This window comes from Sycon ciliatum, chromosome 3, assembly GCF_964019385.1.
Source record: "Sycon ciliatum chromosome 3, ocSycCili1.1, whole genome shotgun sequence".
Taxonomy (NCBI): domain Eukaryota; kingdom Metazoa; phylum Porifera; class Calcarea; order Leucosolenida; family Sycettidae; genus Sycon; species Sycon ciliatum.
The window spans coordinates 31,455,318-31,472,279 of NC_088645.1; the positions used below are offsets into that span (position 1 = coordinate 31,455,318).

The window sequence follows — 16,962 nt, forward strand, 5'->3', positions numbered from 1 at the left end:
TTATACTTCAAAAAGGTTCTCCTTGCCTCTCAAGCCATCGTGCTGTGTTTTCCTGCTGAGTGTTAACCAGCACCTGAGAGATAGGAGTTATGATTTTCGCTTGCCGCTAGGCAAGGAAACGAGCCCAGAGTTGGTTGGTCTCAGAACCAAAAGAAATCAGCTATCGCGGTGATATAAATAACAGAGACACCGATCATTGTTTCTTGGCCGGCGACTACATGTAAAGTCAAACGACAGTACAGGTACAGCAGTGGCCAAGCAAAAAAATCAGCTAAGGCTTCTCCTTCTCTACAAGGCGAAAACTACAAGCTCGGCGACAAGTAGCAGTTTATTTGAAATAAATAGTCTCGCTGGCGCTCTCCTCAGTCAAAAAGATGCTGTAGCTGTGGTCACTGCATAATGCTGCCACTGGAAACACGAAAAGTGCAGGTGACGCGACTTTTGTTTGTCACCACTAGGCCAAGTAACTACGCGTTGTCAAGAAGCTGTGACGTCAGAGTTCGACGGCCTACTACGTCTCTATAATCGAATCGTTAATCCAGTATTCGGCAGTATTCTAGGGTGTTGATATGGGGGTTTGTCTAAGACCATGATTGAGAAATAGATGGTACCAGGTTCAAGTCCTGCCAGGAAGCGGAAGGATTTGTTCCAGCTGTGTTGCGGCCCATAGTCGATAGGAAACTCGTGGCCTGGCACGAGGGAAACATGAATGCAGCAAATGAGCTTTTCGGTCTCGGACCACTTTGGTGGTGGGCCTCCCACCGCTTTAGGAGCTGCTTCTGCGCTTTAAATCTTTGAAGAGTGGTGGAGTTCCTACGGATGCTGAAAATTCAGTCTAACTGAGTCTCGAGCGGACCGTGACATTTATTTCTACGTTTGTTGACAGGGGGTGACTTGGGCCTGTGGAGACTATCCAAAACTGTTATTATTGTTGATGTTATCATTTAACTCGGATGACGAACCAATTAAATTATTGTGAAAAGAAGAAGGACAAAATGTTACGAGCTATGAATAACTGTCCACCATTTTGTCGCACTCTCTGACTGTATAAGATCTGGTTACGTTGGTGGGCAGTTAGTCATAACTCGTAACATTTTGTCCTTCTTCTTATCAGGATGTTATCATTGCATGTGTTATGCACAGACATACCAATATTCCATACCCCACCATTGGAAAATCAATGTGTTATGCACAGACATACAATTATGCCATACCCCACCATTGAAAAATCAATGTGTTATGCACAGACATACAATTATGCCATACCCCACCATTGGAAAATCAATGTGTTATGCACAGACATACAATTATGCCATACCCCACCATTGGAAAATCAATGCAACTGCGGTTATATAGAATACTTTTTTCTTTTTCTTTTTTTCTATTTCGGACATACTTTTTGTATGTGCAATGACGGAGACTCAATCGATTTAGGCTAAGGCCTGTGGAGAATCCATAAATACAATTGAAGGGCTCCAGTTCAAAACGCTATGAAAACAAAACCGGAGCTTTTGTGTTTTTTTTGTAATGGAAGAATTCATTATCACCCCGCGGACGTCTGTGTGTGTCGGTTTTACGGGTCAAAATGAGATACATCCCAGTCAAAATGATGCCTAAAGTTTGTTTTCTTCTGCAAAACACGATAAAGGTCATTGCTGCTGCAGTGGAAAGTTCAGGAACTGGAAAAACTGCAGTTCCTGAACTTTCCATAAAACGGATTTACATCGTTTTGAATCGGAGCCCTTCAATTGCAAATGCGATGCAGAGGTGGATCGTACTCAAATCCGAACACAAAAACGGACTCATCGATGTTGATCAAAAATTGCACAGTTTTAATTGATCCTATCGGACTATTGTCAAAGTGAGATGTTGAGACTTGGGCAGTTATTGTAGAAGAAGGTGGCTGCTCCAGACGTTGGACCTACTCAGCTTACTCCAGTTCAGCTGATGAGTCAGTGATGACGATAGGGGAATTCCCCGAAACACTGTGTGTTGAGCAGAGAGTGGTGCTTTCTTGCAGGCTTCACGAGTGGACCGCCTCACGTACTTCTCATGTGCTCCACACGGCAGTCGTGAGTCAGTCGTCTGGGCAGGAAGCGCAAGTTCAAACGTTTGTAGCAGCCATCTTCTTGGACTATTGCTAGTGCCGAAAAATGGAGAGGATTGAAACACTCTTTCATAGATAGTAGCAGCCTGAAACTTGGGAATCTGAAAAAAATAGATTGTTGTAGGTGACCTTCATTCAAAACAGATTTTTGCCAAAATGTAGGTAACATTCCATTTCTCCATTTCTACCTTGTTCGCTCACACATGATGCAACCAGGCGAAATTGTTCCTGTGCGCATTTATCTACCGTACAGGGCTTTCTCATTGTAAAGGCAGGGCAACATGTAACTGCTGGTGGCACTTCGGATGTAGGTAATTTCCAGAGCCACTAGCCATGCTTCATATCCTATGAGCGTATAGACGTAAGTAGCGTAAAGTACAGCGAGTACGGCGCGTCCTTTTCTGGTCGTATTGTGGACGTGGTGTCCTGCCTGTAGGTCATACCACACGAACCGTGTATACACATTGCACGTTGTGCAGTCAATCCGTATACACGTTAACTTTTAGCGGACACGAGCTGCACACAAAAACCTAAGTGTGACTTTAGTACACTAAGGCTCTCACATCGCACACAATCTATTGCACTCTGCCATAGGATTATGTGTTTTCCCTGGCTGTGAAATCAAGGTGGGGTGCTCTGGTGGTAATTTACAGTAGAGACCAAGAGCAAACAGTACACATGCCGCCACACCAGTATAAACTAGAAATTTATAGTAAGATCCTACCTGTGAACCTTCTTGATCTTGAAGGTGAGAAGGATGGCACATGCCAATGTCACGATGCTTACTACACTAGCAATGCCAACGATAGCTCCAGTTGATACACGCTGCTTTGTAGAATCATCGGCAGTGGAAGGCGGATGCAAGGATGGTGTTCCACTTGACATAGCTGATTATAAGATGTAGGAGGTAGCGAGTTTGTGTGAAGTAGTCGTGGCGTCGTGGGCAGAATCGCCGATGAAGTGGTAGTTGAACCGTAGGTTGTGACATTTTGGGCCACAAAAGGACATAAACAGAAACGAGGCATTCAGTACGAGATGTCGAGCAGCAACTAGTTACTTCTGACACACTGAGTGGTGTGGTACAGGCATACTGGGCCTACACAGAGTACACACCGAACCTACCATGAAAGACACATACATTCTTGCTCGCCTAGACGTATACAGCGTGCACACCGAGCCACCATGAAAGACACATACATCTTTGCACGGCTAGAAACAATTCTGCCACAAGTCTTTCTAGTACATGCTGAAGAAAGTTGTTGTCACTGCTCTAATGGTCACTTCTGCACCAGTAGATGCAACACAGTGGTCATGAAGTGTTTTCAAAACCCATTGCCGTGCTTGATGCACTCACTGAAAGTGCAAGGCAAGGAGAAACAGAATAGAACGTACCACTGGTATCATGACTTGTAGAAGAGACTACTGAATAGAACACAGCAAAATACACGCACACAGATACCAGCGATTTTAGGGTAGCAAAAGGACAGAAACGAAAACGAGGAATTCAGGACCAGAGCTAGAGGTCCGGCAGCAACTAGTTACTTCCGACATGCTCTGTGGTGTGGTACAGACATACTAGCAGTGTCTGCTCTAGGGTTGTAGGACAGCCGGGTACACGTGTACCTGGCGCAACCATTTCAACCGGGTCGGAGCCGGGTACACATGTGCCTGGCGCTGTCTCACCAGCCGAGTCACATGCGAGGTCTGTGGATTCGCCTCTTCGCTGGAGGCTCAAAGCAACACCTCAAACGATAAAGCTCAAACTGAGCACTTGCACACACCGGATACTGACTACTTTCACTTCGATGCACGCCTCTGCATGATCTGTCAGACATACAAGCCATGTAGTCAATCCCTTCAAAGTTCGAGCGTGTAAAGTACCAACCGGGTCACAGGTGACCTGTACTATATTTTCAACCGGGTCCAAGCGCCGTCCAACCGGGTCGATTACCCGGCTCACCCGGCTCTGGAGCAGACACTGACTAGTCGTATACGGAGTACTCACCGAGCCTACCATGAAAAACACATACATTTTTGCACGACTTGTCGTATAGAGAGTACACACTGAGCCTACCATGAAAGACACATACATCTTTGCGCGGCTACTTGGTCCGCCCAGTTAAAATTGGCGCTTATCTTCTCACTTGGTTTTTTGGTGTTCTGCCTGTGCCACACGGCATGGAACCACCGATTCACCATCCGAACATGACCATTGACCATTGCATCCGACGACATGGCAGCACAAACCATCACAGAAGTTGCGATCGGTTCGTTTGAGTCTTTTTGACGGAGCTGCCGCCGACGAACACTTTCGTCAGCGCAAGAAAACACTGCAACCTCCGCTCGAGTCCGTAAAATAGGTCAGGATGTTCGCATTTCAGAGCGATGGACAATACAGTTTCTGTCTACTTCCAGCTGTCTGATGGCAAGGATTGTTTACCCCGGGGAGGTATAGAAAAGCTGAAAAAGCGCTTCGCGAGCTTGAATTTCAGTGCTTGCACAATACAGCGCCTAGTGAAGGGCTATCACCAGCAAATCGCTGACGAAGAAACTGCAGCTCATGTCGATGTCTCCAGTAAGTGAGACCAATCCGGTCGACACACTTTGAAGCTCACAGAGGACAGGGCAAAGGAGCTACTAGTAATCAAAGGGAACACCAAGTCCTGAGAGAAACACTCGTGCAAAGGACTTTCAGGAAACTAGCCGAAAAGCCTGGTGCACGGCGTTGTAGGTGCAGTACGCACAGGTGATACATCAAGCGGAAGCTATCACTGCGCTGCATGTACAAGCACCAGCGGCTCGCGTGGGTACGGGTGCTGATCAGCAAGTACGACAAGCGCAAGAGGCGATTTGAAAAAAGGACACTGATATGGCGTTACCTTTTTGTCTCAAACAAAGTCGCATTATTGCGACGAACGGGGATAACACTAACAGTCAGCATGCGGGCAGTCTCACTCAGCTTCTGATGGGAAGGTGACAGGCACGCACTGCCTTTGAGCGTGATTCGAGACGAGGAGAAGTGGAACAAGCTATGAAACAACCCGCGCAGCAGCTGTCCGGATCGTACGTTTTGAGCTCTTCCTCCAGCGACGATAGTGGCGAGGAGGATGTGTAACTTGCTTGAATTTTCGACTGAGTTGCTTACGGACATGTAAATAATCATGTATATAGTGCTTTGTGATCGTGGCTTGCTTCAAATATTCGTATTTCTTTCCTGAGACAAGTGTGAAGATAAGCGCCAATTTTAACTGGGCGGACCAAGTAGAAACAATTCTGCCACAAGTCTTTCTAGTACATGCTGCAGAAAGTTGTTGTCACTGCTCTAATGGCCATTTCTGCACCAGTAGATGCAACACAGTGGTCATACAGTATTGTTGAAATGAGCGTATCTATAACAAACGAGCGATCGGTTCCACTAACGAGCAAGCTATCGAGCGAGCTAACGAGTTTCATTGATGTGGCGTTGTATGTTTTTTTGAATATTTTGTTTCTAAGTTAGATTTTATTCAGCTGGTTCAAATCATCACCGCCGGCATTTGGGATTGCTGCTGCTTCACTTCATTCTGCTGTTTGGTGTCGAGATGTCTTTTCAGCGCCGTCGTTGAGTAGCCTTTGTAAGAATAGACCGTTTTGCAAAGATTGCAAAGAGCCCTGGTCTTCGCTGCTTAGCGGGAGAAAACTTCCAAACGACTGAGCGTAACTTTCACTCGAATAGAGAGGTGACCGAAGCATATCCTGCGACAGGTCAGCAGATGCGGAACAAGACATCAGTAGAGTCCACCAAAGCTGCAACGGCAACTGAAACAACTCAAGTGTCGTGCAGACATACAGTCACCGTAACCATGGTAACTGCGAGTGATTTTCACTTTGCGCGGGACTGGACTCTCGATCGACCAGGGAGTCGTAAAATATTTTACGACTCCCCAGTCAACATGTACTGTCATGTGTACGGAGTACGGTGTACGGTGTTCGTTAGTGCAAACGAGCTGGCCGCACAAACGAGCCGAGTTTCTGGCGAGCGAACTAACGAGTATCCGGTGAGATCGTTTCAACACTATCATACAGTGTTTTCAAAACCCATTGCAGTGCTTGATGCACTCACTGAAAGTACAAGGCAAGGAGAAACAGAATAGAACGTACCACTGGTAACAGGACTTGTAGGAGAGACTACTAAATAGAACACAGCAAAATACACACACATAGATACCAGCGCATTTAGGGTAACAAAAGGACATAAACGAAAACGAGGAATTCAGTACCAGGGGTCGAGCAGCAACTAATTACTTCTAACATGCTCTGTGGTGTGATACAGACAAACTAGTTGTATACAGAGCACACACTGAGACTCCCAAGAAAGACACATACATCTTAGCACGGCTAGTCGTATACGGAGTACACACCGAGCCTACCATGAAACACACATCAGTGGCGGATCCAGGATTTGGCCGAAGAGGGGGCCCAAGGTATCCGTCCCGGATGCCCCCTGCCTCCCCCCCCCCCCTGGATCCGCCACTGCACATACATCTTTGCACGGCTAGAAACAATTCTGCCACAAGTCTTTCTAGTACACGTTGCAGAAAGTTGTTGTCACTGCTCTAATGGCCATTTCTGCACCAGTAGATGCAACACAGTGGTCATACAGTATTGTTGAAATGAGCGTATCTCTAAAAAACGAGCGATCGGTTCCACTAACGAGCAAGCTATCGAGCGAGCTAACGAGTTTCATTGATGTGGCAAATATGTTTTTTTTGAATATTTTGTTTCTAAGTTAGATTTTATTCAGCTGGTTCAAATCATCACCGCCGGCATTTGGGATTGCTGCTGCTTCACTTCATTCTGCTGTTTGGTGTCGAGATGTCTTTTCAGCGCCGTCGTTGAGTAGCCTTTGTAAGAATAGACCGTTTTGCAAAGATTGCAAAGAGCCCTGGTCTTCGCTGCTTACCGGGAGAAAACTTCCAAACGACTGAGCGTAACTTTCACTCGAATGGAGAGGTGACCGAAGCATATCCTGCGACAGGTCAGCAGATGCGGAACAAGACATCAGTAGAGTCCACCAAAGCTGCAACGGCAACTGAAACAACTCAAGTGTCGTGCAGACATACAGTCACCGTAACTGCGAGTGATTTTCACTTTGCGCGGGACTGGACTCTCGATTGACCAGGGAGTCGGAAAATATTTTACGACTCCCCAGTCAACATGTACTGTCATGTGTACGGAGTACGGTGTACGGCGTTCGTTAGTGCAAACGAGCTGGCCGCACAAACGAGCCGAGTTTCTGGCGAGCGAGCTAACGAGTATCCGGTGAGATCGTTTCAACACTATCATACAGTGTTTTCAAAACCCATTGCAGTGCTTGATGCACTCACTGAAAGTACAAGGCAAGGAGAAACAGAATAGAACGTACCACTGGTAACAGGACTTGTAGGAGAGACTACTAAATAGAACACAGCAAAATACACACACATAGATACCAGCGCATTTAGGGTAACAAAAGGACATAAACGAAAACGAGGAATTCAGTACCAGGGGTCGAGCAGCAACTAATTTCTTCTGACATGCTCTGTGGTGTGATACAGACGTACTAGTTGTATACAGAGCACACACTGACACTCCCAAGAAAGACACATACATCTTAGCACGGCTAGTCGTATACGGAGTACACACCGAGCCTACCATGAAACACACATCAGTGGCGGATCCAGGATTTGGCCGAAGAGAAGGCCCAAGGTATCCGTCCCGGATGCCCCCTGCCCCCCCCCCCCTGGATCCGCCACTGCACATACATCTTTGCACGGCTAGAAACAATTCTGCCACAAGTCTTTCTAGTACACGTTGCAGAAAGTTGTTGTCACTGCTCTAATGGCCATTTCTGCACCAGTAGATGCAACACAGTGGTCATACAGTATTGTTGAAATGAGCGTATCTATAACAAACGAGCGATCGGTTCCACTAATGAGCAAGCTATCGAGCGAGCTAACGAGTTTCATTGATGTGGCAAATATGTTTTTTTGAATATTTTTTTTCTAAGTTAGATTTTATTCAGCTGGTTCAAATCATCACCGCCGGCATTTGGGATTGCTGCTGCTTCACTTCATTCTGCTGTTTGGTGTCGAGATGTCTTTTCAGCGCCGTCGTTGAGTAGCCTTGGTAAGAATAGACCGTTTTGCAAAGATTGCAAAGAGCCCTGGTCTTCGCTGCTTAGCGGGAGAAAATTTCCAAACGACTGAGCGTAACTTTCACTCGAATGGAGAGGTGACCGAAGCATATCCTGCGACAGGTCAGCAGATGCGGAACAAGACATCAGTAGAGTCCACCAAAGCTGCAACGGCAACTGAAACAACTCAAGTGTCGTGCAGATATACAGTCACCGTAACTGCGAGTGATTTTCACTTTGCGCGGGACTGGACTCTCGATCGACCAGGGAGTCGGAAAATATTTTACGACTCCCCAGTCAACATGTACTGTCATGTGTACGGAGTACGGTGTGCGGTGTTCGTTAGTGCAAACGAGCTGGCCGCACAAACGAGCCGAGTTTCTGGCGAGCTGACTAACGAGTATCCGGTGAGATCGTTTCAACACTATCATACAGTGTTTTCAAAACCCATTGCAGTGCTTGATGCACTCATTGAAAGTACAAGGCAAGGAGAAACAGAATAGAACGTACCACTGGTAACAGGACTTGTAGGAGAGACTACTAAATAGAACACAGCAAAATACACACACATAGATACCAGCGCATTTAGGGTAACAAAAGGACATAAACGAAAACGAGGAATTCAGTACCAGGGGTCGAGCAGCAACTAATTACTTCTGACATACTCTGTGGTGTGATACAGACGTACTAGTTGTATACAGAGCACACACTCAGACTCCCAAGAAAGACACATACATCTTAGCACGGCTAGTCGTATACGGAGTACACACCGAGCCTACCATGAAACACACATCAGTGGCGGATCCAGGATTTGGCCGAAGAGGGGGCCCAAGGTATCCGTCCCGGATGCCCCCTGCCCCCCCCCCCCCCCTGGATCCGCCACTGCACATACATCTTTGCACGGCTAGAAACAATTCTGCCACAAGTCTTTATAGTACACGTTGCAGAAAGTTGTTGTCACTGCTCTAATGGCCATTTCTGCACCAGTAGATGCAACACAGTGGTCATGCAGTGTTTTCAAAACCCATTGCAGTGCTTGATGCACTCACTGAAAGTGCAAGGCAAGGAGAAACAGAATAGAACGTACCACTGGTAACAGGAATTGTAGGAGAGACTACTAAATAGAACACAGCAAAATACACGCACATATATACCGACACACAAGCATATGCGTTACACACAGAAAGGCAGAGATGGAAAGAAGCAAGTGAAAACCTAGATTGCAGCTACTAGTGATCCCCATGTGAAGTACACATAGGTTTTGCCATACAGGAGTGTGCACTCAAACATTGCCAGTGACATTAGTGTTCAGCGCCTGTCTCTGTCTCACCCAAGCATGAACCATGGCACAATCCACAACACATCAATGTGAAGTTGTGTGATGCATAGCGCATAAGGCACTTACCCACACACTTGCTCCCTGCCCATATATAGTTTAGTTTACAAATACAGTTGACAGTGCCTTGTCCCATCACGTGATTACAGGATTCAACATTGATGTCATCGGAACATCTAACTCTGCAACCTGGAATGGAAATAGAAGAGAACGGGTGCAAAAATTGTGCCATTTACCGGTATTATTATAGACCAGCATGTTTGTGTGTTTGCTTGGAACTAGGATAATTCAAGGTCTATTTTAGACGTTAGTTTTATTACGCAAGTCGTCATTGTCGGCAAAAACGGATAGTGAGCGTGAAAATATGTGCTAGAGTGATCACTATATTTAGATAGGCATAGCAAGTAGAATGTGACCTCCATCGCCAGTTAGTAACACTTCGAGACACCAATGACCGGTGCACAACTTCACGGCCATTTGAAACCGCTTTCCAACTGTTCTCGTTCGGCAACTCGACAGACCCAGATAAAGCTGGAAAAATAACTCACTGCTTCACACTCTTAAAACCCTGAAAAAACCCTCATCACTAGTAGTGTGGAAGCGATCTCACCGAGTACTCGTTAGCTCGCTCGCCAGAAACTCGGTTCCTTTGTGCGGCCAGGTCATGTGCACTAACGAACACCGCACCGTAAAATTCCGTAAATAAGCCCACCCTAAATAACGCCCGTGTCCGATAATAAGCCCAATTTTAGGCGGTGTACACTTCAAGTCCGTTTTAGCGCCCATGCCCGAAATAAGCCCAGGGCGTAAAGTGTCGTGCCATTTACTTACCATAGCAAGTTGTTTACCTATCAAATCTGTAATTTATCGCTACATTCTTGGTTACGACCAAATTTCCACCTGTGGTTTGATGTACCTGTACCGCACTCAGTATGAATGGCGGTTCACTGAAACTAGTGGGTTGCTGATAAATTCATCTTCTGTAGATTGCGTCGGAAATAACGCCCATGCCCTAAAATAACGTCCATGCCCTAAAATAAGCCCATGCCCAAATATACGCCGGTTTTTGACGCTCTGCAAAGTATATGCCCGGGGCTTATTAACGGAATTTTACGGTACTCCGTACACATGGCGGAATATATCGACCGGGGAGTCGTAAATATTTTACGACTCCCTGGTACGAAGAGTCCAGTCCCACGCAAAAAGAAAATCACTCGCAGTTACAGTGACCGTATGCCTGCACAACGCGAATGTGTTTCAGTCGTCGTTGCAGCTTTGGTGGCCTCCACTGATGTTTTGTTCCGCATCTGCTGATCTGTCGCAGGACATGCTTCTGTCAACTTTCCATTCGAGTGAAAGTTACTCCCAGTCATTTGGAAGTTTTCTCGCGCGATGCAGTGAAGAACAGGGCTACTTGCAATCGTTGCAACACGGTCTATTCTTACACAGGCTGCTCAACGACTGCGCTGAAACGACATCTCGCCACCAAACAGTAGTCCGAAGTGAAGCAGAAGCAACCCCAAATACCAGCAGTGATAATTATTTGAACCAGCTGAATTGAATAAGAAATCGAGATTAGAAAAAAATACGTAAAAAATCATATTGCCACATCAATGAAACTCGTTAGCTCTCTCGATAGCTTGCTCGTTAGTGGAACTGTTCGCTGGTTTGTTAACCCCTTTAGCGCAAGCGTCGTACTGGTACGACGCAAATGAGTTGCATGCCCCACGGCCGTCGTACTAGTACGACGCGCGCTGTACACTGTACAGTGAACCTGCATCTCATAGTCGTGGGGTCCGTGTTGAGTCCATAGCGACTTATTCAAACTATCGTAACTCACTCAATACTTGGTCGATTCTCACAATCGAAACATGTATCTGCACATGAAAACTCTCAGTTGGCGATAGAAACAATCGCCGATGCGTTACGACTACCGGTTGTTGAGATATGCGATTCGACACGGCAAATTTCAACTAGATTTTTTCGTGCAGTCTGCAGAACGTGTATTTTCCATTGTCGATCATTTTTTGCGCTACTTGCTGCCATGGAAACAGGATTCAAATGATGGTAGTAGATCCCGTGAGTCTTGACAAAACATTTGAGCTCGATACGAGCAAGGAGACCGAAATGGCAGCTGAATATTTGACCCCGGTTAGTCTTGGCCGTACACGAGTCTGTCGAGCACGTTGATGAAGTTTGCCAGACTGTAGCACGGGGTTTTGGTTTTGCTCCGAGCTGGGTTTGCCACCCGTTTGTTCCTCAGCTCAAGACCTTTCCAGGAAGCTCAAGATCGTGGAATTCGTCCAAAGGAAGGTAAAGTTATCGACCTTTGAACAGGTAGTACTTTCACGGGAAAATACGATTTTTACAGGTGTTGACGTTTGGGCGCGTTCAGGTAGCGTTGTGCTAAAGATACGCTTGTTTCAACACCAATAATAACTAGTGTACCGACTTACTTTCACATGCTGGTGGTCTTGGGTTCCATACTCCGCCACTCTGGCATGTAGAATAGGTCACATCCAGACTGGTGTTAGCAAGAAACCCCGTTTGACACCGTATTGATATGTTCGTACCAATCGCCCTGCTAAAATCAGTAATGGGTTTGAAGTTGTGTTTTGCAAAAATGAGATCTGGACAAAGTTCTGGAAACAAAGAAGAGAACATTCAAGCCGGTTGTAGGTTTTGTGGTAACAAGTCTTCAGTGTACAATAATGGATAGAGTGAAGACTTGAGAAATAAACTCTGGTCGGAATTTCAAAATTTGGGACTTGATGGAGAGTTGCAAAGTATTAGGAAATTAGACCAGGTGCCTCGTACTGCTCCTTTCTCTCCGAAACTCAACACTTGCTAATCAGATACGAAAGAAAGAAAAAACTCATCAGTCACACCCCCACTACTCGAACCAGGGATCTTCGCGAGCAAGGTCCCTGGTTCGAGTTAGTCCCATATAGTCCCATATTAGCTGCAGAATGTGAAAGTGAAAAAACAAAAAACAAGCGCCCTACATCAGAGCATCCGGACACGAGTCCGTGTATGGAAGGTGTGGGGGAAAGCATACGGGGTGCAGTGACAGGCGTACAGCCAGCATGCATCACAGAGTGTGCATAAACCATGAACGGAAATCACGTATTATTCATTGTTCTGAAAAACCTCTACTGGTGCAGCCCCGTCGTAAAAGTAAGAAATTAGAACTGGCGCATTGTCCCCCCCCCCCCCAAATATGAACTGATCCACCTAAATTGCGATGCACAAGTACTACAAAACTAGGCTATTGTTCCGTCGAACATAAATACTCCAACATAGTCGGAGACCAGGTTCTAGATGCGCCTATGAAAGAATATTCGGGACGAGAAAAAGTGGTCGGATCGATAAGGTCGTCGGAGACTCAAGTTTCACTGTGCAGGAACGTAGTGTTATTTTGTATCACACATGTGCAATAGTCAGGTGTACACACACACACATGTACAATAGTCAGGTGTACACACACACACATGTGTACAATAGTCAGGTGTACACACACACACATGTGTACATACACGTAATATTGCGAGTGAGACACAAAGCTAATAAATCATTTCTCGATTTCATTCTCCATTCTACTCCAGTAGCCATGCTGTACAGTACAAAGTCAGTTATTGAGAGATTATTGCACAGGAAATAGGAAATGGTTTCAAACTTACCTACAATGTTGAGTTGATATGTTTGTGTTGAGTTGTTATCCACTGTTCTGCAATGGTACAGTCCAGTGTATGATGTGTCCAGTATAGGATGTACTGTGGTGTTCACCAGTACAATAGTACCTCCTGAGAAGGCACCTGTCTCAGCCAACACTAGACTACCATCAGTCTTCTCTAGTCGAATGAATGGTCCTGATCCACTGGCCACCAAGCATACAGGTAAGTAACTGGTAACATTGGCTGTAGGTTGTCCATCACCAAATGTCACGCGGAATGCTGTTGTTGATTGTCCTGTACCAGCAGCAGTTAGACTGACATGTTGACCTGTATGAAGATACACATGGGAACAGTGTGACAATGCTAACTCAATACATCTCTACCAGCAATGACAATGATCTGACAATACTAGCACAGTGCTACATGTTGCATTAGCCTTCACACAAACACCGGGGAAGCAAACAACATTGATATCTGACACACATGAAAATAATTAGGGCCGAAACGATTATACCGATTACTCGTATATCACTCGTTATGGATGAAATCGATAATCGTTATGATCGATAACGATTATGACTGTACAGTGCGAGAGCGGTCATGACGTCAGTGCATGCAGACCATGCATTGCATCATGCACGCGCGTCATGCGCACCTGTACATGAACGTCGAAGTACACGTGCATGAAGCTGTAGGTCCGTACAATCATTGCGCGCTATAGCGCTAGCGCTTGATCCTTTTGGCCATTTGGGTACTGTACAGTGTACTTGTAGTCGTACACTCCGCGCATTCACTGCACTAGTCAGCGTAGCCGGAAAGTATAACAACCGGAAAGCTTGATAATTTTAGGTTGTAGCGAAACTGTGAGTGTGGCTGCCGGCCTTCTATTTTGTTCAGTTCTTGTCAAAAACTTACAGTTACTTTTGATTTTTTGGCGAGGAGAGCAGTGACAATGCTGCCGCCTGTAAAAGCGAAAGTTAGTTGGACCAAGAAATCGCCAGCTTGGGCATATTTCGAGGAAGCTGATAGCGTAGTGAGATGCAATTTGTGCAGCCGCGAGTTCGTCCGTCAAAGCGGCACAACCAACTTGTTCTAGCACCTGATTTCTGCTCATAAAGACATGTACGCCGCTGCGGTAGGGAAAGGACCAGCAACCCAGTCGACAGGAACGACGACTACCAGCAATGTTGAGCGCAGTGACAATGCGACGACCAGTGCTGGAACGAAGCCCGTCACGTCGTTCTTCAGCACAGGTAACTTGCGAAAGTGCGACAGCAGGCGCTCAGGCATGTTGACGGAGTCGATCATCGACTGGATTGTCGATTCCATTCGACCCTTCTCCATTGTAGAAGACAGAGGACTGATTGTTGATGCCTCATGGCAGAGGAACACTGCTCATATCACGTTGCAAATTTCATTTTGGTCTTTTTTGGGCCTGTGTGGATCTTTCACCCGTACGTACCTGTACATAGTTGAGCAAATTTTGTTTTTGCCGTCTACTGATGTCCAACATGACACGTATAAAACTTGTTCGGAAAATCGGTAAAGCCAATAAATCGATCGTTAGTGTTATTGGTTAATCGTTAAGGCAAAATGGGCAATCGTTTCGGCCCTAAAAATAATGACATTGCCAGCACCAAATTCATCCACCATAATATATCTTACCATTGCAGCCTGTCAGCAACAGGGGACAGAAGAGAAGCAAGCAGCCAATCAGGACACCTTCACAGTGGGACACACAAAGAGAAAATGAGAACAGAGATCTAAATTTTAAAAATGACACTAATGTTGGGTATGAGTAGGGACTTCAATCGAAAAACCAAATTCGCGTGTTTTGCATAGAACGCTAGTTTTTTCTAAACCGGGAAGATGTGAGAAACAACCTGTGAAAATTTGAACTCAAAATTCCAAGGCAATCTAGAGTTACACTCGATTGAAGATCGGAAAACGGGGGAGAAAATAGTCACAGAACATAGCCAGCAATCGCATGTCATCACGTACATTGAAAATCAACATAATTTTGCGAATCGATCTTTTTTTCAGGATCACTTTTCAACGAGGACGAAGCAAAGTCGGCCGAACGAAGCCTAGAGGAAGAAAATCACCCTCTCCACTTCACCATCACGATACTGACATAGATACGAGATGAAACAACTAAAAAATCCACAAGAAAACTGTACGGCCATCATCGTGCTGACTTTGGTCTGACTTTGGTCTGAGAATTTCTATCATGATCAAAAATGTACGAGGAGCACTCAAAAATAAGCCACAGATGTACCTTTATCGCTCTCTACTCCTTTTTCAAGGCACAAAAGTCGACTCTCCACTTTCAAACCAGGAGCCAGACATACCAGTGGTCCTTTTCAGCTGCTCCACGAGCGCAGGAAATGTTCACCGAGGGGCGCAGAGCAGCATCCATTCCAGAAAAAGAGCTAAAATACGAGTGAGACTGCATGACTGAGTACATGAGTACATGAATGAGTACATGCAGAAAATAGTCAATTTCAGCATTTCTGCTCCAAACAGCAACTAGCTTCGACTAGAAACAAAGATTACACCAAAGGATCAAACAACAACCATTTTCTGCAGTTTTTTTGCATATAGCTTCCTTGTGCTTGGCCCAGCACGCCAAAAATCACGCCTCGGAGGAGTACAAAAATTACAACTCTCAGATGTCCTCGATTGCTGGCCATGGTAAATGCAAGTATGTATGTGAGCCGTGTGGCTTCCGTCCAGCACTGCACTATCTGGTGCATACATTGCGATACAGGATGTGTGCATGCATGCAGTGTGCACGCATGCCGTGCGCGCCTGCTTGCACAAGTCACACGTTTTCACCGTCACTGCTTCTACAGTGTGCGCGCAGTTTACTCGAATTTTTTCGTCTACCACCAGGAAATCGCCGTGGGCTGGTTTCTGTGATCATCTTCCTTCTACCGCGCTAAAGCGCGATCCTCAATGTTCTAGAATCCTCTTGGTTTAGGCTTATTCGAGGCCGCTGAACACGAAAATCGGGTGTTCCTCGCGGGGCCGAGTACGGATCTGGTCAAAATTAGTACTTCGAAGTGCATCCGCACCAAGCGCGGAGGCATTATTAATTTTTGGGAAGCATGGCATGTGTGGCACCATTGGAAAGGTGATGACCTCAGCTCCCTAGAAATAGCATCGACAAGGCCGAAAAGGCCGCGGGAGAAGATACTCGGGCCTCGAACTGCATCTCGAACTGCAGTCACGAGGCGCCCATTCACTTTATACAGGCGAGCTGTGACTGCATTTTTCGCTTTTCAGTGTCCGGAACTGAACTCCCCAGTATGAGTATTGAAAGGATGGGAAGCTAAATGAATTGCACACAAAACTAAAAACCTTGCACCCTTTGTTGGGTATGAGTATGGAAAGGACGGGAAGCTAAATGAATTGCACACAAAACTAAAAACCTTGCACCCTTTGTTGGCTACGAGTATGGAAAGGACGGGAAGCTAAATGAAATGTGGAAGGCTATTGTATAGTAACTGTTTAAAGGGTATAAACCGGGTAACTATTTACACTCAGCTCAGGGGTGTCGGAACGTGATTTAGTGTAGTACGGTCAGCTATCTGAACTGTACAATTTACACGTGACGGAGGGGTGGTGAAGCCGAAATGTTTGGAATTTTAGAGCCCAAATCAGCACATGTTATTGATTCACGGGGTAC

General features: G+C 45.9%; 1 protein-coding gene across 3 annotated transcripts in view; it reads right to left on the minus strand.

Annotated features, from left to right (window-relative positions):
- The window catches only part of LOC135811972 (transcription initiation factor TFIID subunit 12-like), a 204,636-nt gene that overhangs the window by 167,852 nt on the left and 19,822 nt on the right, over window positions 1-16,962 (minus strand). Inside the window, exons 3-11 of one of the 3 annotated variants that reach the window (XM_065325250.1) lie at window positions 14,937-14,993; window positions 13,278-13,598; window positions 12,054-12,239; window positions 9,667-9,786; window positions 9,349-9,378; window positions 8,772-8,801; window positions 7,512-7,541; window positions 6,248-6,274; window positions 2,832-2,994 (exon numbers count right to left, since the gene is read on the minus strand). In XM_065325250.1, coding sequence (XP_065181322.1) covers window positions 2,832-2,994; window positions 6,248-6,274; window positions 7,512-7,541; window positions 8,772-8,801; window positions 9,349-9,378; window positions 9,667-9,786; window positions 12,054-12,239; window positions 13,278-13,598; window positions 14,937-14,993 — 964 coding nt within the window. Of the gene's footprint in view, window positions 1-2,831; window positions 2,995-6,247; window positions 6,278-7,511; window positions 7,542-8,771; window positions 8,802-9,348; window positions 9,379-9,666; window positions 9,787-12,053; window positions 12,240-13,277; window positions 13,599-14,936; window positions 14,994-16,962 lie in introns of all 3 variants that reach the window. The other 2 variants (XM_065325248.1, XM_065325246.1) reach the window with 2 other exon arrangements.